General features: G+C 43.7%; 1 protein-coding gene across 1 annotated transcript in view; it reads right to left on the bottom strand.

Annotated features, from left to right (window-relative positions):
- Positions 1 to 219: 219 nt before the first annotated feature.
- The window catches only part of LOC311111910 (E3 ubiquitin-protein ligase NEDD4-like), a 34,159-nt gene continuing 13,686 nt past the window's right edge, over positions 220 to 20,692 (bottom strand). Inside the window, exons 6-29 of the mRNA XM_084154833.1 lie at positions 12,176 to 12,226; positions 11,638 to 11,699; positions 11,120 to 11,216; positions 10,376 to 10,539; positions 10,058 to 10,178; positions 7,889 to 8,047; positions 7,317 to 7,406; positions 6,917 to 7,036; positions 6,507 to 6,710; positions 6,194 to 6,271; positions 5,984 to 6,038; positions 5,844 to 5,902; positions 5,625 to 5,690; positions 5,144 to 5,373; positions 4,844 to 4,965; positions 4,389 to 4,459; positions 4,152 to 4,247; positions 3,940 to 4,013; positions 3,637 to 3,697; positions 3,483 to 3,542; positions 3,279 to 3,386; positions 2,757 to 2,853; positions 2,520 to 2,592; positions 220 to 2,411 (exon numbers count right to left, since the gene is read on the bottom strand). Of these exons, the coding sequence (XP_084010959.1) occupies positions 2,309 to 2,411; positions 2,520 to 2,592; positions 2,757 to 2,853; positions 3,279 to 3,386; positions 3,483 to 3,542; positions 3,637 to 3,697; positions 3,940 to 4,013; positions 4,152 to 4,247; positions 4,389 to 4,459; positions 4,844 to 4,965; positions 5,144 to 5,373; positions 5,625 to 5,690; positions 5,844 to 5,902; positions 5,984 to 6,038; positions 6,194 to 6,271; positions 6,507 to 6,710; positions 6,917 to 7,036; positions 7,317 to 7,406; positions 7,889 to 8,047; positions 10,058 to 10,178; positions 10,376 to 10,539; positions 11,120 to 11,216; positions 11,638 to 11,699; positions 12,176 to 12,226 (2,421 nt within the window). The 3' untranslated portion in view covers positions 220 to 2,308. The remainder of the gene's footprint in view (positions 2,412 to 2,519; positions 2,593 to 2,756; positions 2,854 to 3,278; positions 3,387 to 3,482; positions 3,543 to 3,636; positions 3,698 to 3,939; positions 4,014 to 4,151; positions 4,248 to 4,388; positions 4,460 to 4,843; positions 4,966 to 5,143; positions 5,374 to 5,624; positions 5,691 to 5,843; positions 5,903 to 5,983; positions 6,039 to 6,193; positions 6,272 to 6,506; positions 6,711 to 6,916; positions 7,037 to 7,316; positions 7,407 to 7,888; positions 8,048 to 10,057; positions 10,179 to 10,375; positions 10,540 to 11,119; positions 11,217 to 11,637; positions 11,700 to 12,175; positions 12,227 to 20,692) is intronic.

The raw sequence follows: 20,692 nt of genomic DNA, 5'->3' as shown, positions 1-20,692 counted from the left end.
GCTGGTAGATATCGAACAACTATACTGAACAAAAATATAAACGCGTCATGCAACAATTTCAAAGATTTTACTGAGTTACAGTTCATATAAGGAAATCTGTCAATTGAAATAAATAAATTAGGCCCTAATCTAGGGGCGCAGCTCATGAACCATGGGACCAACATTTTACATGTTGGGTTTATATCTTTGTTCAGTATAATATGAAAGGAGAATACAACATTAGGTGGCATTTTCCATTTATTTGTTTTTCTAAATATGCCGCCATTTACTTTGGCATACAATCAAAACATCAAAATATGTTTTCAACAAGATACAGAAGTTTTATTTCATTAAATCGTTGATAAAAAAATGCAGTTACAGTTGTCAGAATGACGGTTCTGACATACTGATATAATATATAAATGACGTATCTATCTTAAAATAATGAATTATACAGTATCAGATGTTAACAGCATATCCATTCAACTAAAGGATAAGAACATCTCAAAAGATTTGGATGATCAAATGTATGATACATTACAAATGAAGGCATTGTAATTTAAGTCTAAATTACCAGTGAAAGGAAAGACTGTGCTTTTTTCTTCCATGGCAAGTAAAATGTATTCAAGTCACTTAAAAGCAGAGGATTATTAGCATGAAATCATACTCAATGTATGCATTCTGAAATTGATAGTTTGGCCAAAATCAAGACACTAAGACTTTTATAATTATTTTTAACAAAGTGCTTTACCTTATAAAAGCACAAGTATAAAATTTTGATTTAAGAGAAATGAAAAATACCATATTTTCCTTCATCAACAATCTGTAAACATACCAGATAGTGTAAACATGTGTTTTCTACCATTCATACAATACATTCTTTGATAGAGCACACCACTGCATATGTACAGTCAATTCCCTCAAGAAAATCAAAGGCAAAAAGAAAGACATTCGCAGAAATCTTTGAGAATGATAGTATCATCAATTTCTTGATATTAATTCAACAGTTATTACATAGAGCAATTTGAAAAAAATAAATGTACTCCAAAAAATTGAGTATTGTACTGCTCTTTAACACCCATGAATAGAGCAGGGCTCTCCAACCCTGTTTCTGGAGACCTACCATCCTGTAGGTTTTCAGTCCAACCCTAGTCTAGCGCTCCTGATTATATGAATTAGCTGTTTGATAAACTGAATCAGGTTAGTTACAACTGGGGTTGGAGGCAAAAACCTACAGGAGGGAAGCTCTCCAGGAACAGGGTTGAGAGCCCTGGAATAGCGGAATAGAAAATTATACATCCATCACTGAATAAAAAACAGCAGAAGAAACGCATATTTTGCAAGTGTGTGTGTGTGTGTGCAAGAATGAGAGGGCAACGGCAACATGTTTTTTTCAATGGAGTCTAATGTTGTCAGTTCTATGATTTCCTCAGTAAGCTATACAAAGGTGTATTCCCTGTCCATTCCACAGACACATACACTGATTGTACAAAACATTAGGAACACCCGCTCTTTCCATGACAGACTGACCAGGTGAATCCATGTGAAAGCTATGATCCCCTATTGATGTCACTTGTTAAATCCACTTCAATCAGTGTAGATGAAGAGGAGACAGGTTAAAGAAGGATTTTTAAGCCTCGAGACAATTCAGACATGGATTGTGTATGTGTGCCATTCAGAGGGTGAATGGGGAAAAACTAAATATTTAATTGCCTTTGAACGGGGTATGGTTGGTAGTAGGTGCCAGGCGCACCGGCTTGTTTCAAGAACTGCAACGCTGCTTGGATTTTCACGCTTAACAGTTTCCCGTGGTCCACCACTCAAAGGACATCCAGCCAACTTCACACAACTGTGGGAAGCATTGGAGTCAACATGGGCCAGCATCCCTGTGGAACGCTTTCGACACCAGTGTATATACGGTAATGTATATCGAAGTCCAATTTCAATCTCCTCATGATAGAATGTTTATCATAGATGAACAATAATATCTGTATGCTATAATGCATTTGATAAATTGTATATAGATCTGGTTTAAGTATACATACATATTTACAAGACACAAAAAACACAATTTGTAAACGTCACAGACCAAGAATGACTTAAGAAGTGATTTTCACTCGTCATCCATCCCTTCCACTGTGCAGGAGAGAGGAGCACCAAATACTTTCCTCTCTGTGATTGTTCTCCATCCTCTCAGGCTGTTGGGAGTTCAGGTCTGGACCTGAATATGATGTGTTTTATCAGCATCAAACAGAACTACGGCACATAACTTGGTGCTAGCCCTCAGTTCACTGGCAGTAACTGCCATTTTAACATCTGCGCCACTCCCCTAATCCACTCCATCAAAGCCTTGTGCATTCTCTATGGCGATGTGCAGCTTCTCCCTCAGCTCCTCAAACGACTCATAGGGAGGCAGGTCCAGCCGGTTGAAGCTGAAAATGGTAAAGCAAAACCAAATCAACAACAAGAGTTCAAATGAACATTTGTTGCAGTAATCCGGTAGGACTATTAGCCAAACTGCTGTATTGTTAGTTACTCACCATGTGTGGGCTCTAGGTAGTTTGTCTCGCGTTCCCCACTGCTCAATGGTAAACAGCTGTGGTCCATTAGACCCTGCGATTTCACAACATAAAACAAGATTAGGAGGAGAGAATCATATACAAACAGAAACATCTCTGGTCACAACTCAGAATCCATGTTTCAAAGTTCATATCAATCTTTGTACACTGTATTATACAAAAGAGTCTTCATACAGAGAAGTAGAGAAGAGGACTCACCGTAGAGCTCTGCAAAGCCGTTCATTGGGACCCGGGAGGTGCCAGTCACAAACTGCAACAGGCGGATACGCTTCTCTGCATCCATCAGCAGAACAGTCTGAGAAGGACAAAATATCAGTCAAGTAGTTGTAATGAATATTGAGAATTCACCAAAAAAACTAAGGATGCACCGATGTGGAAATTCTGGGCCGATATCAGATATTTACCGATATCCAACGTGTTCCTGGGAGTCTTCGCTTTCAGGAATGGGCTAATAATAGATAATAGCTCAAACCATTTGACCGCTAAAGCCAAATTCATAGGAAGAGTTTTTCTACAGACCGCTCAGTTTGTCTCCGCAGCTAATAGCAGATACATTTCAGCCCCAATCACAGGCCTTTGTCTCCACATCGGACCGATGTCGATATAATATTTTTAAGCAATTATCATCCGATACCGATATGGTCACTGGTAAATCGTGCATCCCTAACGAAAACATTACAGAGTCCAGAGGCTTTTGCTCTAGTGGTAGTGTCCTCTTACCTTCCAGAACCACAGGATGACAGGCTGGTTGGGACAGTAGCCATTCTTGTACTTGGTGTTCTCCCTCCAGTCGTTCACATCCACATCTCCCAGGCCACACATCAGTAGCTAAAGAGAAAAAAGCAGATAGAACATCACACAATGCTCTGGAAAGACAGCGTATCAGTCATGCATACATTTCAGAGTGATAGGAATGACACCCACCTCCAGCTCATTCTCGTCGAAGATCTTGATGAGATCCTGGGGTATCAACTCATAGAATCCCTAAGACAAGAGAGAGGAACATGCAATAAGTCAACCTTTTCTTTAAATCTTATCACAACTCAATCAAAACATATCGCTAAAACCTAGTGTTTACCTCCTTGAATGCGGTCATCTGCTTCAGTATCCTGTTCACGAACCTCCACTGCATGACAAGACTGACAAAGAAAATGTTTACTTTGAAATGGAAGCATTCAAAAGCCCTAATAATTTATAAGTTATCTAATGATGCAGACATTATGTGGTGGTGGGTGGTGGTTTCACTGTCAATTTGCAAACCCTTCGAAGGCCAAATATGTGACTTGTGGGTCACCTACAGGTAACCAGTGGAACAGCCCTACATGGCAGTGGGTATGAGGCGTGTTTCCTCTTTCTACCAGCAGAGGGCTCTGGTGCTTACTGGATGTATTCCTTCTTGTTGTCGTCGGTGACTACTATTTCAGATCCTCCTGGCTTCAGCTCATGCTGGTGTGTCTAAATAGGAAGAAATGTGATGTCAGCATGACTGATACCCAAGTACCACTTAGCATCCACTTTAAACCCTTCACTCAATAGGCACAAGAAAGAGCAGAAAATACTTCTGTCAAACAACAAATTGGAAGCAGGTCCCACCTGTCCAAAGAGCTCTTCGTCTATGGTGAACCTCAGATCAAGGTCTATTGGGTCATTCTCCAATATCCACTTCAGGGAGTTGAAGTACTCACTGTCCTGAAATAACAAAACACAAACACCATTACCTCTTATGGTGAAACACTGCTGTTTCAGATGCCTGATGTATAATGTCTCTACTATCTGATTAGGTGATGGGAAGATGTGAACGTAACCTAGACAGTAGTATTAGGCACCTACCACAGACTCCATGTCCTGTAGAGTAATGGGCTTCTGCAACATCATCTTGTAGAAAGGCCTGATGAAGAAGGCTAGAAAAAAATAACGTCAGGATCTGTTCAGCACACACATAACAGGGCGGCAGGTAGCTTAGTGGGTAAGAGCGTTGTGCCAGTAACTGAAAGGTCGCTGGTTCTAATCCCCGAGCCGACTAGGTGAAAATTCTGTCGACGTGCCCTTAAGCAAGGCACTTAACCCTAATTGCTCCTGTAAGTCGCTCTGGATAAGAGCGTCTGCTAAATGACAAAAAAATTAATAATAATAATAACACACCTAATCCTTGTGGCACTAGCCTAGAGCTGTCCTCAGCTCTTAGTTTCTCTACACACACACTCATGTCACACTACTATTAGACAAATGAATGCTCTATTAAACAGACAAAGTTTATGAGTGAAATCACCAGCAGCGAGACTCACCGTCCAGCAGCTTGCCATGGTAGACAGCCATGCCTGCCACACGGCCAATGAACGTGAAGTAGGACAGGTGGTCCTCATTGCAGAGGCCTGAGTTGGGGTTGATCTGCAGAGTATAGTTGTCACTGACACAGAACAGGCAGAGGAGAAACTTAACAATACAGCTCGTCCAAATCCTTCTCTGATCCATTCCAGAACATATCCCGTCATTAAAATGATTCATAACGCTGTCAGAGATGTTATTCACTAATGGCCCCATTGAGCGCCTGAAAATGGAATTCTAACACATTGAAATAGACTCACGTGGCAGAATACTCAAACAACCCATAATAGGGGTTGAACATCTCCTTGGAGATGAGGAAGAACCACTCCCTGGCCACGCCCCCGTAATCCAGGCCCTTCTCTCCCTCAAACTCCACCCACAGCCGCGCCTTCAGGAAGTCGGCCCTCTTGATTGACAGGATACGTCTGTAGGAGTCCTCCAGCACGGCGTTCCGCCTGAGCTTCATCTCAAAGCGGTTGGGGATGTCAGCCTGGAAATGGAGATAGAGCATGCTGAGTGAGTGGACTTCCTGAGGTGACATCAGGTCAGGGGATGTAGCTGGACTAAATGACATAGAATATATTGTGAGGATGATTGAGAGAAAGACAAGATAGGTTTTTACAGTGTGAATGTGCTGTATGTCTGACCTATTTGTGAGGTTTGCTGTAATTACAGAACATTAAGAGCATAGGGCCTTCAGTAATTACAATGATTCTCTGTTTTGGGAAAAACCATGCTTACCGGTTTCTTCAGCTTCTTCCGGAAGTATTCATACTTCTGTTTATAGTCTCTGGAGTAAGGCACAGCCTAGAATAGACAAGGATGGGAGATCCAATGACCGGAAATCAATTATGAACATGACCAATTGTGCGGTTTTATGGACAACCTGGAGAACCTGACCCCCCCCCACCCAAAAAAAATCTCTATCTATAGCTTTTTAAATATATCATCTGTACTTACTGGTCCAGTTATGGCTGAATTCTGCAGTCTGGGGTCTTCCCATTGTGTGTTCTTCGTGTCTGAAAATACATCAGATAAATTCAGTATTGGTAGGAGGCGTTTTTCACTCATTTTGACAAATTGTAGTACGTCATACATACTGTGATCTATGTAGAATATCCTCCCATCACTGTGGACCCTCTCCTCCCAGCCAGGCTAAGGGATAGCACAAACATTACTCACACCATCATTTCCCCCTTAAAATCAACCATTCACTCAGCAATTTTCTACTTTAAGAGGCTCATCACATTGGGCTGCTAATTGCCTTCCTAGAATGCTATTATTGGGTATGATGTCATTGTAAAGCTTACCGGCATTGGCCCGAGGTCAGTTGGGTCTAGCGAAGGTCTCCTCCTCATGTGCACAGGAATCTTCAACCTGGGGTCTTCCTGTTCACAGCCAGATAAACAGGAAATAAGTCACACAAACAGGAAGGAGCAGTGAGAATGGCAGTATTGTCCAGTGGATAACTGGTCATTCTGGCCATGGTGATGCGTGACTAGACCCTATAGGTAGGGCCTGGGGGTATTTCTTGACCATTTGACATGATCATGTGACCTGATCAAGAAAAACGACATACATGTCCTTTTAAGAGGGGCGGTATGCAGGTGCTTGGTCTCTCACCCAGGAAGTGGTCTTAGTGTTGTGGTCGATGAAGAAGGGTTTTCCGTTGGGGGCGCTGCGGACCTCCCAGCCTGCCGGCATTAAGCCACACTCCCTCTGTGAGCCGGGGGAGTGCTGTGGGGAGCCCTCAGGAGACAGCATGGGGGGCTGGTACACCGTGGAGCTCTGGGACAGAACAGCCTGAGCTGCTGCCTCTGACGTTATCTGGACCATGGAAGGAGAGATGAAGAATAACACTATTGATATGCTCAATAGGAGGGTGGACTGGATCCTACATCAACATTATCTATCTACACAAGTTAAGTGGGTCCTGATGGGCTTTTCACATTCCTTTGAATACTTCTTTAGTGCACTGTGGTTTGAGATAGAGCGAGAGAAAGAGCGAGCGAGAGAGGAGGAATGGAGCCTACCTGGATGAGTGGCCGTGTCCAAGTGGTTATCCTGCTGTTGTGATTGACGTAGTAGGGTCTGCTCTTACTATCCTGCTTCTCCTCCCAGCCTGGAGGCAGCCCCGCTGATGTTGCTAACAACTATTGAACAATAGAAAGAGAGAGAGAGGAGGCATCAAACAATCCATACAACAATACCTCAAGGTCTGTGAATAGAACAACATCCCTCTGAATCGCTGAGCTACGTGCTCAAACCTGATGACCGTATTCTCACACCGTCCTTACATCAAGCCACGCTTACATGCTAAAGCTCAGATGACCCTATCCCACAAATACTGCTGTAATACAGGAGTGTTGTGCTTCCCTGTGCTGCGGTGTGTGTTTGTGTGAGGGCGGAGGGGATTCACAGAATGTAACACACCACAGGATGAACAGGGTGCTCCTCTACTGTCAGAGTCTGGGCGCTGCCTCTGCGGCTGGAGTGACTTGAATGACTGGAAGGGCCCTGCAGCTGAAGAGAGCAAGACAGAAACCACAGTCATTACCGATACACGTGTTAATAGGCACATACTCTCCAGCTCTAGACAGGCACTAATACCCATCTAATACTAATATATTACAGTTCCTCCAGGATTCCGCAATTGCATTTTTGTCAACGATATTATGCGAGGGCTTGCAATTTCAACCAATCAGCAGTGCACATTTACTGCATAATATGGTTCAATCAAGCCACAAAGATAAAAACCACGCATATTGCCATGTAAAATCTCAGAATTAACGTTGCAAAATCAATTTTTGCATATCACAAAAATCACAGCGGAAACCTGGGACTGATTATAGCTGTGTTGTTATAACACAAGATATAACGTGTGTTTCAGTCCCTTCCTGGAACTGTGGAAGGACCCTGTTCAGGAAGCGTTTCCCCAGTCTGGCTTTGGGTGTCGGTCAATTGGTAACGGGAGCCCGGTCAGCGCTGGCCAGTAAATTATTCACCTGGAGGGAGGTGCGTCGGTTGCTGGATGTGACCCCCGAGGCCTGGAGGCGACTCAGCTCATCACAGAAGTTGTGAAACTCCAGGGGGGAGTGGGGTGGAGGGGGGGAGCGCTGGCTGTTGTACAAGGTGGACTCATCCTCTGTTATGATCTCCCAGCTCTGGAGCAGACAGGAAACAAGACACATGAAGAGTTTACCATCTGTTCTGAAGGATGTCTTGATAGTGTTACGTCATTGTTTTCTCATCTGGCTATCAACTAAAAACAGTTCTGGCCTGCTTGTTCTGGCATGGAGTGACGTTATTACCCAAAACTGACATGTGATATGGTTTCAGTTGGGCAACTTTTTTTTTTAGCACTTCGAGGAACACCCTGATCCTGAACTTGAACTTGTTAAGGGCCACTCTGGACTATCCTGACATTTAGTCATTTGCTCGGCTAGCAGCTTCTAAAGAGAGGGGCTAGGACCAGACCACATGATATGGTCCTTATAGGTCTGGGCCTACAGTGGGCTCCAATATTACTGGCACCCCTGACTGGCAATGCACAAACAATACTTTAAAAATTATAAACAATATAATTAGAGATAAACTCAAAATACCAACATGTGAAAAATACAGTACTTTATTAATGTTTCAATGGAACCAACCAAAATCATACAATTATTTAATACAAAATAAATGTCACCAAAATCAAGGTTTCATAATTATTGGCACTCCTCATTTAGTACCTCAGGCAAGGACAAGAGCATGGATTCTTTTCCTGTAATGTTTGACAAGGTTAAGGAACACATTTGGAGGGATTTTGGACCATTCCTCTATGTAGATCCTTTCAAGTTCCCTCACTCAGTCCACAGATTTTCGATTGGATTGAGGTCCGGCGACTGAGATGGCCATGGCAGAACATTGATTTTAACCTCCCGAGTGGCGCAGTGGTCTAAGGCACTGCATCGCAGTGCTAGCTGTGCCACTAGAGATCCTGGTTCGAATCCAGGCTCTGTCGTAAGCTGGCCGCGACCGGGAAACCCATGGGGCGGCGCACAATTGGCCCAGCGTCGTCCAGGGTAGCGGAGGGAATGGCCGGCAGGGATGTAGCTCAGTTGGTAGAGCATGGCGTTTGCAACGCCAGGGTTGTGGGTTCGATTCCCACAGGGGTCCAGAATGAAAAAATTAATAAATAATAATAATAATGTATGCACTCATAAGAGCGTCTGCTAAATTACGTAAATGTAAATTTTGTTGTCACAGAAACATTTCTGCATGGATCTGGATGTGTTGGGTCATTGTGTTGTTCGAAAGTCCACCTACGGCCAAGTCCCAGCCTTCTGGCAGAGGCAACCAGATTGTCAGCCAAAATTGCCTGATACTTGGTGGAATTCATTATGCCATCCTCCTCCCTATCCTGGGGGGCAAAATGCATTTGCGTCCTTCTACCCGTGAGGTTTTCAACTGTTCCATTTCTTTTAAATGTTTTAATAATTGTCCTGACAGGGCTCAGTGGTATATTCAATCGTTTGTGGATCTTCTTGTAGCCATTACCAGATTTATGAAGGTCTACAACTGTCTGTCTCTTTTGAACTGCCAGTTCTTTTGTTTTCTTCATGGTGTTGGACGACAAAGGGATATTGCATGCGTTACCTCATTTTTATACCCTAGTGAAACAGGAAGTGATGTAATGGCTCAATATAGTTCCTTAAGACTTAAATAAGTGGAATTTAATTAATGGATTAATTTTGGTAGATGTTATTTACAATAATCTTTAAGGGTGCCATTAATTGTGAAACCTTGATTTGGAGGACATTGATTTTTAATTAAATCAATAAATAATTTTGGTGGGTTCCATTTGACGGATTAATATATCACAGTATTTCTCACATTGGTACTTTGAGTTTCTCTATAATTATATTGTTTATATTCTTTTAAGTATTGTTTGTGCATTGCCAGTCAGGGGTGCAAGTAATTTTGGAGCCCACTGTATATATCTTATAGGACAGGTCGTATAATTAGACCGCACACCATGTACGGTTGTTTCATAACCGTACCAGAGACCGCAAAAGGATAGAACAGTCTCGTCTCCATTCCAATAGCCAATTCAGGAGAATTGTAATTACATTTATGAATTTAAAGTGTCATTTAACTTCAATGTGAATTTTTCAGATTGAGAAAGTTACCTCAGGAGACTCTTGTTGTCTGTCAGAGTCCTCTTGGTCGGAGATCTGCCTGCGGGCGGTGAAGGCGTGCTGGGCCTCCATGTGGATGTTCTGCCTCTGCTCTGCCTCCACCTGGCTGTCTCTATACAGGGAAACACACACACACTCTGTCAACCTGAGATCACAGTCAACTTTTCATCTCTTGACCAACCGGGTGTTATCGTATTCCAACCGGGTATTCCAACCGGGTGTTATCGTATTCCAATACTACCAATGTGTTAAAATAGATTAAGTTCAAGCTGTCAGAATAAGGACATGACAGGATAACCCCAGACTTACTGTACTATGGGCCTGTGCCACTGTGTGGTCCTGGTCTCGTGGTTGACATAGTAGGTCCTGCCCAGGTTGTCCTGCCTCTCCTCCCAGCCAGGGGGCATTGCAGGCAGCAGGTGATTGTGCCTGGGACCGGACATGTCCTGGCCCTCTAGAAACTCCCAGCTAGGCTGCACAACGAAAACAGCTGTTACACAACACGGCACACGCAGACGTCAACATTGCCCAAATCCTCTACATGTTTGTTCAAGTCAAACAATGTCTTGGCCACTACTCAGGAAATTCAGTAGCAAGCATAGGGACTCATACTGTACTGAAGCTTGGATTCAAGTCATTCTAAGGAAGATGTCAGCATATTCCTCAAAGGCCATGGACCCATGGTGAGACAAATATAGATTTGCCTTTTGGACATGGTGTTCCTAGCCAGTGCTTACATTAAGCATGTTCAAGAATGATGACTGGCTGGTTTTATCAATAACTACATCAGGAGGGAAATCGCAGGCAATCAGCCATCTTTGGCTTGACACTGGTAAAACGAGCCTGGTGTCTTTTCTCCTGGCTCTGAGCACCAATATGCTGTTACATGTATATACTGAAGCACGCCGGCTGAGCAACAGCCAAGGCACATAGATTAGACACTGTATAATCAAAGGAGGAGGGGGGTGACGGCGTGGGAATATTCAATATCAGGGGGTCAGGGGGGACAGAGGGCAGGAGGACAGGGGTAGGTTGGGTGGGTGACGGTCTTACATCCATGTCTTCAGTCTGTTCTGCAGCACCCTCTGAACTGTTTTTGGGTAGGTAGGTCATCTTCAGCCGGAGATGACCTTTGACCCTGGATTTGTGACTGCATCAAAACAAAAAGTAAACACTTACCCCCAAAAAATATACATGGAAAACAGTGCACTTTCTAAATGCGAGTAATGTGAGCCTCTTAGGTGTATCAAATATCAGTTACACAATAAATGTCATACCAACAATCTATCATTGTGACTGACTTAAACATGAAATTGAGCTTTCTCCAAGGTAAAATCAATATTTTACATTTACATTTTAGTCATTTAGCAGACTCTCTTATCCAGAGCGACTTTATACACCTCAGGAAAGAAAGGTATTGAACGTTAGGCAAACTCAAGATATTATTCAAATTGATTTATGCAATGCCAAGAGACTGAATGTAATAACAATGTTAAGGAAAATGTCACAAAGTAAATCCATGTTACACCAGGAAGGATAAGCGGCTTGAATAATCATTAAATAATGCCAACCTTCTCGGGTGAAGTAGAAAATCCTTGAATGTGTATGGCCTTTCAATGTTAGGATTTTCTGTCTGAAATAAAAATAAATAAAAAGTATTTTAACAGCTGAAATGCTCTATAAAGATATTTGCTGTATAACATCTACGCATGCAGTAACTGTATAATATATCAACAGTAAACAAGCCCTGTATAGACAGTGGACCGATGTATAGTAGGTCTAATTTAAATGCCATGTAAAGATAGGAAAAAGTAACAAACATTGTGGACTGTATTTCCATAACTATGGACAACGTTGTGGAACAGACTCTGACATGAGGGTGTTTATGTTTACATGAGTGTGCCTATGACAGTTCATGGGTGCAGGTAAGTAACTATGTAAAGTGTACAGATCTCCAACAAATGATATCTAAAGGAGAACATGGAACACCAAACAGCACAGACTAGCCTACTCCTTTAGACGTGGGATTGGAAATGTTGATTTAGGAGAATTGATTTCCACATACATTATGCAAGTGCTAAATAAACTATTTCCTTGCACTAGGCTCACCGGTATCTGGTGTAATGGTACGTCCACCTGCCCCAGAAAGTCATCACGTGTCTGTGTAAGGAAATAAGAGATTGTAAATGGGGAGTCATATACAGTAGTCATTCATGTCATTCAAGTCAGTCGATTTAAAAAAGGGAGTGGTTACAATGTAACGGGTATGTTTGCGGACTCGTGCGCGCACACACACACACACACCTCTCAAGCTCAAAAGGTATGAGTCACACACACAGAGTATACCACATGACTGGCCTAGATAGATAAATACTTTTCCATGATCCAGTCACCTTTACATCACCACTACAGTATCAGCCCTCATGGATGATTTAGTTGTAAACTGACATTAGAAAATGCTGGGAACCCAACTTGGAAAAATCATATCTAGTTGAAGGGATACTTCAGGATTCTGGCAATGAAGCCCTTCATCTACTTCTTCAGAGTCAGATGAACTCATGGATAGCATTTGTCTGTCTCTGCGTGCAGTTTGAAGGAAGTTGCTAACTAGCGTTTTGCGCAATTGCTAACTAGCGTTTTGCGCAATTGCTAACTAGCGTTTTGCGCAATTGCTAACTAGCGTTTTGCGCAATTGCTAACTAGCGTTTGCGCAATGACTGGAAGTCTATGTAACTGCAGTGCTAGCATGCTAGTATATACCATAGACTTCCAGTCATTGCGCTAATGCTAGATGTCATTGGCTCTCGAAACGACCTATAACTTCATTTATACTGGATGCAGAGACATAAAAATGGTATCAATGAGTTCATGCGACTCTGGAGAAGTAGATAAAGGGCGTCATTGACAAAATCCCAAAGTATCCCTTTAATGCTGTGTATTCATATTCACTACATTTTACATCCCGCATACAACATAATTAATTTTAATCACATTGTAATAGTGTAGGAAGTTATATTCTACACCTATTTGAAGAGAAAAAAAGTTATTAATTTGTTGGATAAGATTGCAGATTCTCAGGGGACCCCATTTCAATTTCAGGGGACCCAACCCCAAGTTTTAACCCACTGTATTAGACATGTGTACTGAATAATTCAGGGATTATCAGCCCACAGTATAGCTAGAGCATTACATGTCTTAATATGTAGTTGTGGAGCAGTGTCCTTTCTAGAAAAGGTGATTCTGACTGAGTGACGTGTCTAGAGACAGGCTCCAATGTGACCACTGCTATAATGCGGTTACTGAAACATGTTCCTATGCAACATGCATCACCCACCTCCCAACATCAACAACAACTGAAAACACTGTTGTGCGGGTCGGCTTCATGACCAAATAAACACCCTCGACACATCAAACTGCCCAGCAGTGGTATGGAGACCGTTCATATGAACCGATATAGACCGTGCCCCTCCTCCTCTCATTCCTTCCCCATGCCTTTCCTTGGCGGTGAAGCCAAGACAAGCAGGCTTTGGGGAGTCCAGGTTGAGGGACACAATGTACAGCCTTGTGAAGGTGCTACTCTGAGCTCTGTGACATTCTCTCAGGAACATCACAGAGGGGACTCATTAAGGGATTAATCACATGCTTACTTACATCGCTCAACGAACTGTCAAACCAGCCATATTAAAATGATCAAGAGTGGAGTGTGTGATTGATCAAGTCAGAGGTGTATGGGAGCAAGATTGGTTTCTGGTGGAAATAAACTTAATTTCCATGTAAATCTAGCTACCCATTCCCAAAATGGTTTTAAATACACTACATGACCAAAAGTCTCAACAATATAAAACATGAACATTTGTTATTGCCATTACCTAGCTAGGCTCAAATACACTCCAGACATTAAAATATCTCAACATTTAATGGGATACATAAAGGATAAAACAATTATTATAACTGGTGAGGTGTAACAAAGTTCATATGTGCAGAGGCAAACATTTAGTCCACCTCAAAAGGTATAGTGTTTCTAAATGTAGATTACTTAATGTCTGAACTGGTTTTCTAACAACGCAAATGTATGGAAGGCCTCTACACAAACAGAGCAGTAAACAGTCCATCCAAAATGTGAAAGTACTAGACTATATTACTCATCGTCTTCCTCCATGCCCTGGTTCTCTAAGGAAAACACAGCAAATGTTGAAAATGAACATCAAACCACAAAGTAGAGGAATTCTCTCTCTCACACAGTCTTTGGAACCCCGGTATGGTGGATATATTATCTTGTCATAAAGAATGTCCTTTAAAAAAAGAAAAGTTCAATAATGAAAATAGAAAACAATGAAAACGTTGTGTAGAATTCTGAATAAGTGCAGGTCCTACTGAACAGACCTTTGCCATTATGGGGTAGAGAAAGGCCAGAGTGATTTGTTTTGATGAGGGTTATCAGATAAAACATCCACTTACCGGTATCTTAAAAAAAGAAAAGAAAAAAAAAGGTAGAAGAATGCTTTGCAATTAGCCTCTGTTTTTAAGCCTCAGTTGTGATGGTAATGTAAGGGAAAGGATGGCTTTGGCCAAGTGTTTCAACTGCAAGGAGTTAGTTAATGGTCTGTGCAGGAGAAGACAATTTTCTGCTCCAAGGAGGGAGTCAGCCTACCAACAAACCACCTCAGAGGGGGACAGAGCTGGGCCTGCATGTGGGGTCCTCTGGTCTGGACGCACCTGCTCTGCAGCCACTCAGCCACAAAACAAAGCCGCTTACAGTAGCAGCTCCCAAAACCACAGCTGGCTGAAAAACTGGCTCAGCCAGGCATACTGTACTGCTCAAACTTCCATACACGTATCCATGGACGTTATGAGTGCCTCTCAACATGGAAAACATGACGAATCCCATAATCCTTTCTCATCTTTAAACTGTTTCCATACCCTCTACTCACTTTCTATTTATTCTCTCTACTGAAACTAAATCCATCAAGACAAGTGGTCTTGTATACATTCTTGAATTTTTGCCTCAGATCTCGATAAGATCACAGGCCAGATAAAAAAAGGTAGGAGTTCAGGGGGAACAAATTACACAATTCTGACAGATCATTTTGGTTTATTAAGGCAATTTAGAAAAATAATCTGTTCTGGTGCTCTGATGCACCATCAAATAACACAAAAACATACATGCGGTCAATGTTCCCTCTAAGCTGCCACGCAGAAGAAATATCAGCATGCGCAGAGAAGCACCAGATAGAACTTCACTCAACTTTCTAGAGTTTTCCCCGTTATTTAACACTATCAACGTTTCCCTTTACTGTGGGAATTGTGATCGAATCAATGCAAGTCATTTTCAATGCAACATACCGAAACAAAACGAACTACGCAAGAATTAGTATGCAAAACTACGCAAGATATTTTCTTGTAGGCAGAGCGCATCGGAGTAGGATTTCTATTGCATTGACTGGCACGGCTCAGGCCCGTACTCTACACAGACCGGTGCGCAATCAGAGCTGCAGTAGGCAAATCGACCATTGCCATATATGGATTTGTGCCGTTCACTTTGAACTGGACTGTTTTACAGCATGAGCGGTCACGATTATTATGCGCTTCTTTTGAGATCAAAGCGAGAATTGCCAGTAGCCACGTGGGTACATTTGTTCATATTCTTTGCTAGTTAGTGAGTTATTAGCCCAGTTATAGCTGGTACCTGGGACTGATTGCTTCCTACAAGAGCACAAAACATGAACATTTCTAGCCCTCTTTGAAAAGTAAGTCAGGTAAAGAGTCTTAAAGGGACAGTGTTGTATTTTGAGACAGGCTTGAATAAGCTAAGTAGCCAATAGGCAGAGGGTAGCATAATTTGTCTGATTCTCTGTAATAATGGTATGGGAATAAAAATGCATTTTATTTTGTAAAGTGGTTTCTTGCATCAAACAACAACATGTTCAGTCACCTCCTTAACTGATGGACAAGTGGATAAACAGGTCAATGTCAAGACCTGCATGTTTATTTTCAAAAGTCTCATGGAATGCAGGCCTACATTGAACACCACACATTGGCTGCTTCTGTGGGCTGAATGATAGAACCGCTATTTCCATGTTAAAATGTTATGCGACGCATTATCTCCATTGTTTTTTTTATGGTAGGCCACTCTGGTAGGCCTACATTATGGTCACAGTCACAGTAGCCTACTTGGCCACTGTTAAAACAGTAAATTAAAGCGGGTACAGCCCCAGTGTTCACAGTAAACGCGCGCGTCGGAAGTTGCACAGAAGTTTCACAATGTTCATGTTTGAGCTCAGCAGACCTGAAATTAGCTTAGTAGCTAATTCTTTTTTAGGGAACATTGCATGTGGTCACCTGCTATGCATTTTCGGTAGAGTCTGATTACTGTAGTTAACCAGCCTGGAAAACAGTGTTGCGTGCCAACAGCTCTGCTACTGTACAGTATCTGTACACATAACCTTGAAAGGAAAAGCAGGTCATTCTTGCATCATCCAGGACAACACTCAGATGGGATGCATATAACGAGCATGACCTTTGAGCTCTGTTGAACTTCAGTGCCTGGGGACTGATCGTCATGATTAGGGAGATTCAATGTTTACATTAGGAGACTGTCATTCATCTCATTCTCCTTTCCTTCATTCTTGTGCTTGGTCTCTTGTTTACACTTGGTGTTTGGCCAAAACACTGAGCTGATCATGATTCTGGGGCTGCTACTCTTGGGCTCTTTAAACAGCCAAAGACCTTAACAGGAATTAAGGTGCATCGACTGACCAGGAGAAATGGTCTCTTATCAGGCTCAGTGAGGTATCAGGGCTCAAATCAACATGGTGCTTAGCCTTGTCAATGTCCAAAAGGCATCTGGTCAGCTCGCGAGAGTTGGGCAAGAGACCCTGAGAGGCAGACAGAAGAAGAGAGAGTGGGAAAGAGAGAGAAAGTAAGGGGGGAGGGGATGTAGCCATTGGGGAGGCCATGAGGGCTCGCCTCTGATTCCAACAACAAAGCTCTCTCCGCGTGGCTAAACCACACTGGGACAATTCAGGCACAATTCTGGCAGCACGCCTTTTTCTACCTTCTCTTCACGCTCCACTGACAGGCTACACATTCACCAGCATTTCAAGTATCTAGTTTCCCCTACATCAGAGATAACTCTTACTTTGAGACGAACAGCATCAAAATAGAGGAACATATGGCAGTCAGTCAGTCCTCTTGAAATGGCACAAGCTATTGCCAGGCAAAAGCACTGATTGGAGCTAATAAAAGTAGAATCTACCAGTCAAAAATGTCAACAAAGGTGTCCTGTGGAATAAATGTAATAAACATGTTTTACAACTGTTAATCAGATTAGGTTTCCAGAGGAGCTTCTCTAAAAGGCTCTATCACTGGATTCAAATAAATCATAAACCAGGAGCACAGATGCTTATGACCTGCTGGGCTTAAGCAAGAGGTATGCAGCGGAGGGTATCTCATGTCCTAAATGAGGTTATATAAGAGTTCAGCTGTTATAAAGGTAGCAGCTCTGGCTAATTGCTGGTGCAGGTCTTACTTGACAAGCTGCTAAATGCAGAGAGGGAGATGGAGCGAGGGAGGATGAGCGATAAAGAGGGGGAGAAGGACTGACACATGATGCTTTACAAACATGGTCTAGCAGGGGGACACGCGAGGAAGGGAACACACCATCCTTTTACTGTAAAAGGCTCCGTCTCCAAACACCCCCTACCTACATAACATGATCCCCAGGCCTGCGGATGGCTGGCATGTCTGAACGCTACTCTAGTATCACGTTGTTCAATCTGAAATCATAGGACTGGCCAGTACTACAACGGGCCAGACTATCTGGAGTCGGGGAGAATATTTCAGTGGCGCTTTATTTATAGCAAGGGGGGGGGGGGGGCTTTTACAGTAAAAGGATGGTGTGTTCCCTTCCTCGCGTGTCCCCCTGCTAGACCTGCTTTTCTCGCAACTAAATTTAGCCAGGGGTAAATACTTAAAGTGATTACTCAAAGCGTTAATAGAATAATAAAAACTGAGAACCCCTCTTAACCAAAGCACGTGTGTACACAAACACTCAAACACACGCACTCACAAGGCCCCCGCAGACAAGTATCGCATGAGGGAGGCTTTCTTTTCTTTCTCTTTTAGCATTTTGCTGGTTGCAAGTATGTTACTGGTTTACTGTTATACAACTGAATACCTTTGAATGTTTGTCCACATTGGGCTTGTTAATTGCATGACTTAGCTGTAGCCGTCTTCTCAGTTACTGAACTTAGCTCCTGCTTGCTCGCAGGGAGCCCAAAGGCTGAGTAAACAGAGCAACATGTAGGGTACAGCACAATATCTTTAAAATGGAAACAAATGGAGCATTTCAGATAGGCCATCTTAAGGGTGATGGACATAACAAGTACAACATAAATACCCCACTTAATGAACACCACAATCTCTATTTATTGAGGTTAGAAGTGAATGTGAATGGTACAAATACAGACCAATCACAATGAGGCAATCCACTATTATACTACACAGCTGAAAACATAAATTCCATAAGTTAACCAATAAATGTACCACCCATTCTACTACATTTTGCCAAAGCATAGGCCTAATTTCTCTATTCTCAGTCTTGCTCCTATCCTACCCAGTGAAGGGAAAAAAACTCACCGTGGTCTTTCTTGCAGGGCTCTTTTGTATGTGATCCCTTTTGTGATTAGTGTTTACATCAATGTCAGGGCTAGAGACCCTTGCCCCAGAGCCGTGGGACACATGGATGTGTACATGTGGAGAGTTAGCTAGTTTTTGGTTGGAAACATGACATGAAATACCAGTATTATGGTAGGGGACTTCCAGAGAAAAGCTCCTTTGTAAGGCGTGATGACAATGGTTTTCCTCAGGCATTTCCTGTCCATTTCCATTGTCTGCCCGACCGGCACTGTGGCTCCTCTCTGAAAGTTTAGCTGAGGGGAGTAAGCAAGCAGAGGTGCTGCGAAACAGCTTAATGTGGCGAGGGCCACATTCACCCTGCGACTGAGGGACCTGGGTTGGAGAGTCAGGACATTCAACATTGACTGTTGTTCTGTTTGTAGATGCCTTCCCAGACATTGGTCGCTGGTGGGCAAAGTGCAGCAGCACACTGGAGTGTCTGTCTAAATTTTCAGAGCGGTCAGCCTTGTCGCAACACAGTCGAGCTAAGGTAGCCGAGCGGTCAGTCTTCTCACTCTCCTCCATTTTGTCTTTAGGTTTATCTGGTAGCGGAACGTTAAAATGCACCATGGGCCTGGCGTCTCTGAACTCCGCTGACGGAAAGCTGCTCTTAGAGAGTCGCAGGCCGTTCATCGCCGTGGCAATGGACGCTTTCGAGGTACCCGTCTCGTCCTCCTGCGGGGTCTCACTGGGGGACAACTGGAGCTGGTGAGAAGTCTGGTAGGAGCCCCTGGCTGGAGGCAGGGAGGGTAGAGCCACAGGGCTGACCGGGGAGGCTGGTGGTGTATTACAGGGGCTCCGTGGAAATATAACCAGGGAGGAGCAGCGTCTCAGGGGGACCCTGGCTTTCCTACGGGGCAGACTTCTCTCCTGGGCTGCCCTACGCTGATCTGGGAGCTCTGGCTCAAAGATGCTGCTGCTGCTGCAGTAGCCTGCGTCGCTGGCCATGCTGCTGCTACAGGATCCCCCGTCTGAGCCACTGCCCGCTACCAGCTCGCCGACCCCTGGCTCCCCGCCCTCATTGCTGTTCTCCAGCTCTCCATTCAGCTTGCCACGGGGCTGCAAGGAGATCTGCAGAGTACTCTTCTTGCTGCCGCTGCCTGTGTTCACCTTGGGTATAAATACGGATGAGTACGGCTGTAAATTACCGTACTCCGGTGACAGGGGAGGCAAAGCCAGAGCTGGCTGCCCTGGAGTCACCTTCATGTGGACAGAGCTGTGCGCTAGGCTCTCTGTGGGGCTGCGGACTGACACACGGAGACCGCTCTCCTCACCATGGCTGCTCAGGCTCTCTGACAGAGGATCTGTGTTGCTTCTTCTCGACGCAAAGTGCAAGCGGAGCCGGCGTGCCATTCGTCTAACTCTCTAATCCCTGGGAGCCAGTAGTGAGCATGGCATGGCAAGAGACCAGCTTGGGATGAAAAATGAACAGCGGCAAGGCAACTTCTCCGAGTCCCGTTCTGCTCTGTGATTACAATCATTAGCGGCTGCACAAAATAGCTCTGGTGACAACCTACATTCCTCTCTGGCTGCTCTGTGAGGCTAGTAGTCAGGGGAGGTCAGGCGCTCTTCTGTGGAGGCACGACCCAAACGCACAAGCCCCTCAGACTGAAGTAACCCCTCTTTAAGAAGCTGAACTCAACACAGTCACAGAGAGCTGCACCAAGGTTTTAAAGGGCAGAACTCCCATTCCAGCCAAACCTCAGCCTTGTTGCAACTGTGCCTTCTGAAATATAGACAGACCGTGTCCAACACCTCCCTGCCTCTTCCAAAAGCCTCACTCCTCCTGGTCGCCTCACTAGAAAAAAGAACACAGGAGTCTCTTCGGCATCTCAGACTGGAGGTCTGTCAGGAGAACTGTTCATTTCTGTTTCAGGCCACTCAATCAAGACTCTGGCGCTACTGGCTCCCAGCAGCAGCTATGATTCTAATGTTTCTCCTGCGCTGTGC

Source organism: Coregonus lavaretus (genome assembly GCF_964263955.1).
Source record: "Coregonus lavaretus genome assembly, chromosome: 37".
NCBI classification, from domain to species: domain Eukaryota; kingdom Metazoa; phylum Chordata; class Actinopteri; order Salmoniformes; family Salmonidae; genus Coregonus; species Coregonus lavaretus.
Note: the sequence above shows the minus strand (reverse complement) of the source record. Positions and strands in the feature narration are given on the sequence as shown.